The following is a 10,993-nucleotide window of genomic DNA, read 5'->3' on the forward strand; positions in this document are numbered from 1 at the left end:
TAACATGTCACCATGTCATGCCTTCTCTTCTGCTGCAGGGACATCCTTCAGCAAGGTGGATCAGCAGTGGATGCTGCGATTGCAGCTCTGCTTTGTGTAGGACTCATGAATGCTCACAGCATGGGCATCGGTGGGGGCCTCTTCTTTACCATCTACAGCAGCACAGGTAAGGGACAGGGCTGTATGCATCAGGAACGGCTTGAGAGCTGTTTATCCAAAACAAGTGATTTACCTTATCCAGTAGAAGTAAAAGACTGACTCTCACAGCCTCAAAATAATTGCTGTTCTCAAAATAATTGCCAAGAAACTGGCTCATGCTGGTCAGACTTCTTCAGCAGACACGATGCTGTATGTTGAGACCGGAGCTAAACATCATCTTCCTTGCTCTGTCGTTAAAGGAAAAGTGGAAATCATTAATGCAAGAGAGGTGGCTCCAAAGGGAGCATCAGACGACATGTTTGGGAACAACACACAGCTCTCTCTGAAAGGTATGGCAAAGCTGTTCCACTGCTTTGGGGGACCATAGAGCTCCAACATTAATTGCTACTGACACCTCTGAATTAAGAACGTTTCTTATGGTTGCGTTCTTGCATATCTGCAGGATTTTTCACCTAGACATGTCCTTCACTTTTAACTCAATCTGTAAACTGTGTCCTGACAAGGGAGCTGAAAATGTCCTTTGAACTAGTCAGTCACCTCAGCGTTTTCTGCTTTTCACTTCATGAAAATGCAGGTGAATCCCAAGTCCTGAGTATAACCTGCTCTGTATCTGCCATCTTTCCTTTCTGCCTCTGAATAAATCTTTGTGGATCAACTCCTTAATAGTTCCTATCAGTTCAAGCGTCCTATTTAAATACCTTTTGTGGTGGCTTCAACTCATGGCTCAGGGGCTCCAGAGAAGTTACTTCCTTTCAGGATTGTATATTCTAATAAAAATAGAAAGGAGTACTGCCTACTTCTCTTCCTAGTCACTCCAGTAACCAAGGAGGAGCAGCAGCTTGGAGGAGGTGTTGAGAAGGGTGTTGAACTTCTGGGAGATGCCAGTAAAAACAGGACGGAGGGAACTGCAGCATTGTTGTGCAGGGTAGCGAGCAATCTATTGCAGTGGCAGTTACAATGCTGCAATGAAATTTTTGGCTTTAAAAGTAGACAGTCTGTGTCCTCTTACTGCAGTGTGTTCTCCTCTGAAGGACTGGAATCTGCCAGCAGCTGTGATAGCTTCTGTATTCCGAGCAGCTTTCCTCTGGTACAGAGCCTACAGAGGGGAACTGATCCAAAAACTCAAGCTACCAGCAAGAGGACAGAGGTTTTTCAACAGTCAAGAATACGTAGACAAAATAATTGTTAGATTATATGTGTAGGCTGAGCTGGTCACGTAATCCCTGCCTAACAACAGGGCTGGCAGAGAAGCCTGCTCTAACCTACTCCGCTCATGGCTTTCTTTTCTTGCTGTGGAAGGCTAATACATTCCTATCTGCTCCAGGAGGACTGTCCATCGCAGTTCCAGGAGAAATCCGGGGCTACGAACTGGCTTACAAACGTCATGGCAAACTGGCATGGAAAGACCTATTTCTGCCCAGCATCAAGTTGGCAAGAGATGGATTCCCTGTTGGGAAAGGCCTTGCAGCAGCCATCAAATCAAGAGAGGAGTCCATCGAAAGTAACCCCTTGCTGTGGTAGGTGGAGCAGTGTCACTGTTGCAGGCAGCTGCTGTGCTGTGCAGAGAAAGGTAACTGCATCCTAGCTGAAAAGTCCCCGTTTGTTTCGTGGAGTGTCTGAGGGCCGTGCCTCCCCTCAGTGACTCTGCTCACGGAACCTGCTGGTGTTATTCCAGCTACCTGAGGGTGCTAAATCACAGGGCCGATTTTAGGAATGTTCACTCCTGACCTTCAAAGGGAGATAAATTCTGCTTGTAAAGTCCATTTGTCTGAGCAAAGATGGAACTGGAGTGCATGCTGGGATAAATCTGTCAGATGGCAATGTGTTAGCTGAGTCCCTAGCTCTCCCCCATGCTGCAAGTGCGCTGAGCTGATCTCGCCTACATCTGGGGCAATTGCAGAGCGTCCATGAACATCTCATCTGTCAGGCAGTGGGAATTTGGGCCACCTCTTACTCTGCAGTCAACCTTCCTCAAGCAGTGCCCCTGGCCATCCACTTTGGCAGTGACTGTGAACATGAAGGGGTTTAAGTGCTCCTCCACTTCCTCTTACAGTCGAATTCTTGGTGTCTACATCCAGGCCTACTGGAGACCATGCTTAATTCCCTCTTTCCTTAAAATCTCTGCCAGCTGCCGGTCGGTTTCCAATCCAATTTGGATGTGCAGGCCTAGCTCCTGTGCTTCCATCTGGCCAGGTCCACAGCAGCACATTCCTAATCCATGATGAGGGAGCAAGAGAGGAAACTGCCTGCCTCAAAGTGCTCTGACAAACTGGGATTGAAATGCGTTCTCCTGGGCTCACTGGAAGCTTTGAGCCGTATAGCTTCGTAGTCCGTGCTCTGAGTTCAAGGACTGTGGCCCCTCCTGGGCATCTTGAGGCAGTTGTTGGCCCTTGGGCAGGCAGGGAGCGTGGCCTGCCTTGGTGGCACAGATCGACCATCGCTCCTGCAGGCTTCACTGAGCAAATCCCAAGCAATGGGGGATCCCAGGTCAGAAACCACTGTTCACTTTTATGTCCCAGTGCAAGCTACTGGGGCCCTGGGGCTCAGGCACTTTCTCTTCTCTCCAAGAAGCCTCTAGCTTAAACACTAACACTGTGTCAGCTGGTGCAGGCACACAGAGTTCTGAACTTGTCTCTCAGATCTGATCTTCTCAATCTTTCTCTGTTAGTGAAATATTCTGCAAAGGAGGGAAAATCCTGCAAGAGGGGGATATCATCAAGATGCCAAAACTAGCCAAGACATACGAGACTATAGCCAGTGAAGGAGCAGATGCCTTTTACACTGGAAGCCTGGCAAAACAGATCGTCGATGACATCCACAAGGCAGGTGAGAAATGGGACATCTGTCCAACCAGCATCAGTGACCTGGCTGCTGCAGCTCAGCGTCCAGAGAGGAGCCGGTGATGTGCAGAAGCCTTGGAAGCAGGGCAAGCCTGCAGTCTGGAATGCAGCCCTGAGATCTGTGGCAACGGGACACCCAAGAGAGGCCACTAGCGCTTTAGTGGATGCACTTGAAACTCTATCAGAAATGGATGGTGTATAATGTGCGTTTCTGTTCCACAGAGCCCAGCGAGTCTGTGCGCTCCTGGATAGAGCTCAGTGGATGCAGAAACAAGTTACAACCTAAATCATTCCGTAGGCGCTCCTGTAAACTCTGTGCTTGTTTAGTCTCTCGATGCCACTAGATGGTGGCAGTACCCTGCCCTTCCTAGCTAGCACTGGCTCGCTTCAGTCAACCTCCGTATAAGTCATTTACTGGGTTTATTTGCTATGGGTAATTATTGTCTTCCCGCTTCTGATAAGAAAGGCAATGGAACATACAAACGATTGTGCTTGGGGGTAGCACAAAGCATCTGCAACCAAAAGCTGCATCCTTCTCCTGTAAACAGGGCTATTAATGACATTGCTGGTGTCCTTCGTAAAAAAGATGGATCACCAGATTTTTGGCTGCCATAGGTCAGCCCAGCTTCAGGCTTAGGCCGTCTCGGCCTCAGCTGGTTCCATCAGGGAGTAAATTTATCTTCTGTGCACCCGTCTTTGCTTTCTATACCTTGCAACTTCTTGGATCTGCCTGTGTTCCCTCCTGTCGTTGCTGTGATGCATGGTGATGGAGCATGGCCTCCTCTTCCCACCAGAGATCCCATAAACTCACATCTATAGTTGCTTTTTTTTTTTTTTTTTCCAGGGGGCATTGTCACATTGGAGGACCTGCGGGACTACAACGCAACGGTGATCGAGGACCCCATCCAGGTCACACTTGGGGAATTCACCCTCTACACGCCCAGTGCCCCCCTAAGTGGCCCTGTGCTGGCCCTTATTTTCAACATACTGAAAGGTAAGAGTGCCACCGAGCAGTGCCTCTTGGGCCGGAGCTGGGAGAACTCCAAAGACAAGGCTTTTTCTGATTTGGGAGCTTGGTCTCCCTTTATGGCCCTCCAGTGGTGAGAAATCTGAGAGCCCAGGAGGGATCAGAGGTGCTGGAACGTTCCTCTTGTGCTGTAAACTCAGGGATGATGCCTTTCCACCCAAAATATAGGTGTGAGAGGAAAAATATGCTCCTGACTGGGGCAGTTCCTGGTTCCTGCGTAGGTGGGAACTCACTTTCACTTGAGGCTTCTTTGGAAAACATCTCTGCAACTACAAGTCCTGCTGGTGAGTCCCACAGTGCTCACAACTCCCAGAGCTCCTGTGTTCTCCATGCAGAGATTAGGGCAGTGCAGTGACCGCACCTCTGTAGGGACTGGGCTTCAAGCTGTACCGCTCAACACAGGTTTATTAGCAGTCCGTTAATCAGATGCTTTCCTTTGTGTTCACAATTATTTGTCTTCTGTTGCCAGGATATAATTTCTCTGCTGACAGCGTCAAAACCATGGAGGAGAAAGGTCTCACTTACCACCGCATCGTGGAGGCTTTTCGCTTTGCCTACGCCAAGAGGACTTTACTGGGAGATCCTAAATTTGTCAACATCACAGAGGTACCTGGCAAAAGCCTTTTCTTTCTGCAACACCACGGTTGACTGGAACATGGCTTAAAGTTGTTGGGTGACTAAACTCTGTCAGAGATGCTCTGTGCCCCCTGCTCTTGCCTGGCACTGAAACATCTCTGAATCAGAACATGAAGTCCAGGGTGTCTCATGGCTGAGCTGTGAGGGATATGAATGAACCTTCCTGCTGTAAGAAAAACAAAATCCTCAATTCACCAGGAGCGTTTGAGTATATTTAGGGCTAACCCTCCCTGGTCTTATAGTGATTGAAGCCTTATTCCTTAGATGACATTCCCAGCATCCCTGTGGCTCTCTAACTGCAGTCCTGCCTGTAGTAAATGGACCAACGGATGGGAAGGGGTGAGGCAGGAACCCTGCTTTTCCCAGTTTCACACTGTGTGCTTTTACTTCCGTGACTCTCCAAAAGCCGCAGGATCTGAGCCCAGCCCAACCCGATGGACACAAATTTGCACCTTATGAGCAATGGTCAGAGCTTGCCTTGGTCTGGTCCTCTCCTCCCAACTGAAGCAAGTGTACGCTGCTTGCCTGCGCCTCACGGCAGTGCTGAGGACAGCTTTCCGTAGATGTCCCGTAACGGATGCTGATCAACCCCCGCACAAGGGGGCACTGTAACAGCTGCTTCTGACTCTTAAAAGTCCATCTCTCAAGAAGGAGGAAAGCCCCTGCTGGGATTTGCCACTCTCTGTGGTCTGCGGTATTGGATATCAGCCTCATAACTGCCCGTGTCTTACTCTGCTGAGTAACTGCATTGGATTTCTCTGACAGGCGATCAGAAACATGACGTCCGAGTTCTTTGCGGACAGCCTCCGGAGGAAAATCTCAGACACCACCTCCCACCCCGTTGACTACTATGAGCCAGTATATTACACTGGAGATAATGCCGGTACATCCCACCTCTCCATTGTGGCTGACGATGGCAGTGCTGTGTCCGCCACCAGCACCATCAACCAATAGTATGAGCTCAGACATTACTTCCTGTAGGCCTTTGCCGTCTTCCTAGTGGTGGTTCTGTGGTTGGTATAAAACATCACTGGCTGTCACCTCTCTAGCGGGGTAGCGATGGGTAGCACTGCTGATGGGCGCTTCTCCTGAGCTTGCAGGTCAGTCCTTAGCACCAAGGCCCGTGTGATTGGGTCAGGGATGAGTTGTGTCCTCTCTCGTGTTAGGTTCACCCACCAAGCAAGTATTCACTGCATCTGGATCTTCTCATAAGCAGTGGTATCACTGCCAGCTCCGATTTCTCAGGCATCTGGAAAGAATTTGAGCTAATGCCGCTGGCCTGGAAGTGCAGCGTTTGGCTTTGAGTGCTGTCAGGAAGAGCTCTGTTCCCTGCAAGTGGCCTGGAGCTGGGGGGTGAAGGTTCTTTTTGTCCATAGAAAGTCTCCAGCTTGACCCATGTAAACAAAACCCCAATGATTCCCAGACGTGCCAGCCTTTGGGCTATGCTGCCTCTGAGTGGAGTGCAGCGCTGCCCGGCTGGAAGGGCAATCAGTTTGTTCAGCTGCTGTGCTGGGTTTCATCTTGGGGTCCTTGCAGAGGAGCAGGGCTCTGGGCTGCCTTTCTTCTTTGTGTAGCTCTGTGCTCATGGTAGAAAATGCTTCCTTCCCCCGAGGGGACAGAATGACCTCTGCAACAGGAGGGAGCAGAGATCTGCTCCAATCAGATGCCAGGCTTCACGCTGCAGTAACTCACCTGAAGCTCTTCCTGGGTTCACTCTGGTTTTGATGTCTCTGCGCCAACTTGTTTTGTCTAGCTTTGGCTCTGATGTACGGTCCAATGTGAGCGGAATCATATTTAATGACGAGATGGATGACTTCAGCTCACCCTACATAATCAATGGATTCGGGATCCCTCCTTCTCCAGCAAACTTCATAGCACCAGGTACCCATAAATCCCCTCCTGGCTCAGTTTTTGGCTGTCTCTTGCAAATGAACACTGTGGTATCTGTAGGGTTGGCCAAAGCACATCTACGGTCGGGCACAGAGCTGGGGTTTCTGCAGAGGACAGGGATGGAAGCAAGGCACCTCACATCCCTGTCAGAAACACAGAGGGCGCCCCGAGTGCACCCAGGGGGAGGAGAGGCCATCTGCATAAAAACCCTTGTTCGTGCCTCCTTCCAACAACCAGAAATCCTTTCCCAGGGAGCTCAGTCTACGTCAAATGAAATGGCTTGGGGTTGCAAAAGATTTCTTTGAACTGCTTTAAGAGGGAGGCAGCGGCAGGAGCTGACTGCAAGGTGTTAGGTGGCACTGCCCTGCCTTCTCGCTGTGCTTCCCTAGGAGCTGTAGGGTAGCTTTGGGTAGATCCAGCTCATGTACCTCACCCAAGCACCCTGCCAGCTCCACCGCTCTTCCTGCAAACCCATCTCATTCCTGCTGAAGCAGGCTGGGATTCTGCTACCCTCCTGGAGCCCACGCTTTGGAGAGGGACAGAGAAGGGAAAGGGCAGGAAGGGAAGTCCTGTGGTGCACCAGAGGCAGCTGCATCACAGACAAGCCCAGCTCAGACAGGACTGTGGAAAAAGGCACCTTCAGCCTCTACGTGAAGGACCAGGGTTAAGTTTTGCATTGCAGGAACAAGGAGGAGATGGGTAAAGGGGATAGTGGAACGCCAAAGGGCTGAGTGAGGGAGGTGGATACTGGGGCTCTGTGTTTAGACATGGAGCAGGAGCTGGCAGTCTGTAAGCCGCAGGTGGGAAGCTAAGCCTGTGGTGCGTCTCTGTCCCCAACAGGTAAACAGCCGATGTCCTCAATGTGCCCCTCCATCTTGGTGGATAAAATGAAAAAGGTCAGGATGGTGGTTGGTGCTTCTGGAGGAACCAAAATAACTACAGCAACAGCACTGGTATGTGGTGATATGGGCAAACTGGGGACAAGGCTGAGGCAAAACGAGGTGGGTGAGAGGCGGCGTTTGGGGTAAGGGGCTCAAGGCTCCACCTGTGATGTGACCGTGGCTGTGGCTGGGGTCTGAAAGGGAGGTTTGTTCCTGGCCTGAGGGCCAGACCTGCAGTGCCAGCTCCTGCCAGAGCCACAGAGGGCCTGCTGTTAAATTACTTACTTCAGTGACTCCAGGTCTCCTTCTTTGGTAAGTCCTTTTTGCTACTTGTGGAAGAGTTGTGACTTCAGTTTAGCTTTGATTTCTGTTTTCTGGCTCTCCATGAACTACTCTTTTTATCTTGTTCAGAGCCATGAAAGTTAACTAAGAGCCTAGGCCGGCGTGGTGTCAGGCCCTCCGAGAAGCAGGCTCTCTGTGAGCTGCTCAAACCCCCCACAGCCGCTCAAATGCCCAGCAGGCACACGAACGCCCTGCTAACCCAAAAGTGACCGCAGGAAAAAGCTGTCTGCTGTGCCAGGACGCACAGGAGCTCAGAGCACCACACTGGATCTTGTCTCTGGCTTAGGCAAGAAGTCTCTGTAACAACTGCTACAAGCAGCTTTCTCAGCCCTTGATCTTGAGGCTATTTTCACTTGCCAGCGGCTTCAGCCTGCAATGTAAGCATTTACAGATGACCCAGGTTTAAGGAAACTGGTTACACAGTAGCAGGAAGCTGTAGCTGTGTTTGCCGAGGTGACTGCTGTGTCTGAGCCAACACTGGCTTACTCATAGCCGTACAAATCCAGCCACAATAGCGTGAGGATCTGATCGTTTTACTGTGTTCATTTTGGTAATTCATGGCCTCTTTGTGTGGGAATCCCCTAAACATACATGAGATGCCCTGCTGCAGCATACCTGTGCTGTGCTCAGCCACGAGAGGAACGGCTGAAAGCGCAGGAACCAGAAAACGCACCTTTAATGTGCTCTGGTGAACATCCTTCAGACACCTCTGCCTGTGTTGCTGCAATGGTCAGGCCCTTTGAAGACAAGTATCTAATGTTAAGGCTTTTTGCTTCTCACAGACAATCATCAATTCCATCTGGTTTGGTTATGATGTGAAGAAAGCAGTGGAAGAGCCCAGAATCCATGATCAGCTGTTTCCCAACGTCACAGAGCTTGAGCAGCAAATAGAGGAGGTTTGTCTTGCTGGAGCCTGGCAGGGGGGTGGGTCAATTGCTTGTCTGCTCTGTGTTCCTTGTGCTGGGAAGGCACCTGTGGAAAATCACAGAGCTTTGGCAAGTGTTCCTGGGTGAGCAGGGTCAGAGCTGGCACAGGCCAAGTACTGGGTCACAAGAAGCTGTTCAAAGTGTTCCTGTAGCCTCAGTCACATGGGTTTGAAGCCCAATGCCTCCAAGCATGGCCTTATCGGAGTATGAGGGCACGCATCCTCAAACGTGCAAAACAGCAAACCACATCAGGGCCCAAACCCTCCCGAGTCTCAGGCCAGTGACCCTCAAGAAACTCTTTTGTGTAGCCTCCCAGCAAACCCTGAAACGCTGACACAGAGCGACCTGAGAACAAACTTGACAATACTTTCACGGTGGAGGTCTCTGTGCCGCACTGCCGGGCTGGGAGCTGACAGCAAGATCTGCCTCGCTCAGCATCTCTTACTCTGGCAGCTTGGCTTGGCCTGAGGAACAGCACATCCCAGGAGGCTTGCAGTCTTTGCAAGCATCTCATCCCATGTCTTTATGTTAGGGAAAATGCTCCTACGTTAAGGCAGTTTTCTTCATCAAACTGTGCAGGAGATCCTGCTTTCAAAAGCTTCCTGTAAAGATAACAGCTGAGCCATCTGCCTGCACTGGGGAGGACGCGCTGCTCCTGCAGGTCTGATGTTCCCCCAGTCCCAAACAGGAGCTATCAGTTCCGGCTGTTCATGTAGGAATATCTAAGGCAGAACACTGTGACCAGGAAAGTATTGGTAGCCCATGCTGTGGCACAAAGGCCACGTCTTATCAATTCCACCTCTTCAACAGCATCCTGGAAAGCAAAGAGAAGAGGAGGAACAGGACCTAGTCTTAAACCTGTCCAACATGGGCACTGAATGCCTGGGGAGTCACGGAGGATGTGGGTTGAGGACTGTAGCACACGTGCAGTTTTGTCTCCTGTTGTCATCATTCACTTCTGCATTCCAGGGCATAGAAGAACAACTAAAGAAGAGAAAACACGACACATCGCGGGTGAGCAGCGGTGCGGTCGTGCAGGCCATTCTCAGAACAGAAGATGGATGGGCTGCTGCCTCCGATTCCCGGAAAGGTGGCTTCCCTGCAGGCTACTGACACAGCTCGGCTCCTTTTTTCAGTGGTCTATTGACACTGAGGTGTGTTTGGGGGGAAGATCCTTTAGGTCTGCAACTCAGGGACTTCTCACAGGAAAGAACAAATTTACCTGTGGTTCTATTGACAGCTGGGACAGTTCTCTACAGCCATGACCGAGTGCCTCAAGCCACAGCAGCCTGCTGAGACAGGCGCATCTGCCAGGACGTGCACCATTTACTTGAAGAGTCTGTTCTGCCTTGAAGATTTGTTCCCTCCTCCCCATCCCATGAAGGCAGACCGGGTACCCAGGGTTTCTGGAGGTGGTCCAGCTCACCCAAGCTGCAGAAGTGTTTCCCTTGCACAGCGTCAGCTACCGGGAATGTCCCTGTCACTGCTAGAGCAGAGATTTGTTTCTTGTTGAGTAGACGGGAGCCACAGGACTCTGGGGACTGGGTTTTCTAAGCTGCAAACTAATCTTCTGTGCCGTAGCACGAAGCCCAGCTCTCGACTGGGATGAGCCTTCACAAAATCACCACTTTCTTTTAACTTTCTTTTTTCAGAAACAAGCTGTTTCTGCTTTCCACTGCCGTTGATTATTGGAGACACGTGGGGAAATGGGGAAGTGGCTTCAAACTGTTTTATATTTCTGTTGAGAAGGTCTAAAGGGAAGATGCTACCTGTAAAACTCTGAGCACAACTACAGTAAATAAATACACATTGTTCTTGCCTGCAGAGTTGCTACCTGCCAAAAGGGATGGTGACAGTCTGCCTGAAAGAAGCTCTCTTGAGATTCTTTTCTTTTCTCCACTCTTTTCATGAACATATGAGTAAAAAAATAGTTAACCATCCAAGCCAAGCTTGTTTTTCTCCAGTTTGCTTTTTACTGTGCCACACTGCAGGCCTGAAATATCAGAGTCTGAGGAAATTAAACCCCTAAAAAAAGGTTCATTCAGCTACTCATTTGAAGGTAAGTTGCCATTAACCAGGCAATTAATGACCTTTCAGAAACCCATATCGGATGGGGAGCAGCTATGAGTGTCTGTGCTCGGGCACGAGGGGGTTTTGGACTCATAGGTCACATCAGATAAACTCAGGATAAGATCAAACCCACGATGTTTTGAAGCTCTTGGGCTGTTTCTGGAGCACTAGTTGCAGTAACGGGACTGATCCTGTTGGCTGGTTGGAACATCCTGTCCATGT

At 50.2% G+C, this 10,993-nt stretch overlaps 1 protein-coding gene across 6 annotated transcripts in view; it reads left to right on the top strand.

Moving 5' to 3' along the window:
- Window positions 1-10,646, top strand: part of GGT1 (gamma-glutamyltransferase 1) — a 28,474-nt gene extending 17,828 nt beyond the window's left edge. For 2 of the 6 annotated variants that reach the window (XM_054082310.1, XM_054082308.1), the window contains exons 3-13: window positions 39-166; window positions 399-488; window positions 1,484-1,676; window positions 2,828-2,985; window positions 3,844-3,993; window positions 4,496-4,632; window positions 5,428-5,615; window positions 6,416-6,543; window positions 7,393-7,505; window positions 8,558-8,671; window positions 9,671-10,646. In XM_054082310.1, coding sequence (XP_053938285.1) covers window positions 39-166; window positions 399-488; window positions 1,484-1,676; window positions 2,828-2,985; window positions 3,844-3,993; window positions 4,496-4,632; window positions 5,428-5,615; window positions 6,416-6,543; window positions 7,393-7,505; window positions 8,558-8,671; window positions 9,671-9,814 — 1,543 coding nt within the window. In that variant the 3' untranslated portion in view covers window positions 9,815-10,646. The remainder of the gene's footprint in view (window positions 1-38; window positions 167-398; window positions 489-1,483; window positions 1,677-2,827; window positions 2,986-3,843; window positions 3,994-4,495; window positions 4,633-5,427; window positions 5,616-6,415; window positions 6,544-7,392; window positions 7,506-8,557; window positions 8,672-9,670) is intronic. The other 4 variants (XM_009571331.2, XM_054082311.1, XM_054082307.1 and 1 more) reach the window with 4 other exon arrangements.
- The last annotated feature ends 347 nt before the right edge of the window (window positions 10,647-10,993 follow it).

This window comes from Cuculus canorus, chromosome 17, assembly GCF_017976375.1.
Source record: "Cuculus canorus isolate bCucCan1 chromosome 17, bCucCan1.pri, whole genome shotgun sequence".
NCBI classification, from domain to species: Eukaryota; Metazoa; Chordata; class Aves; order Cuculiformes; family Cuculidae; genus Cuculus; species Cuculus canorus.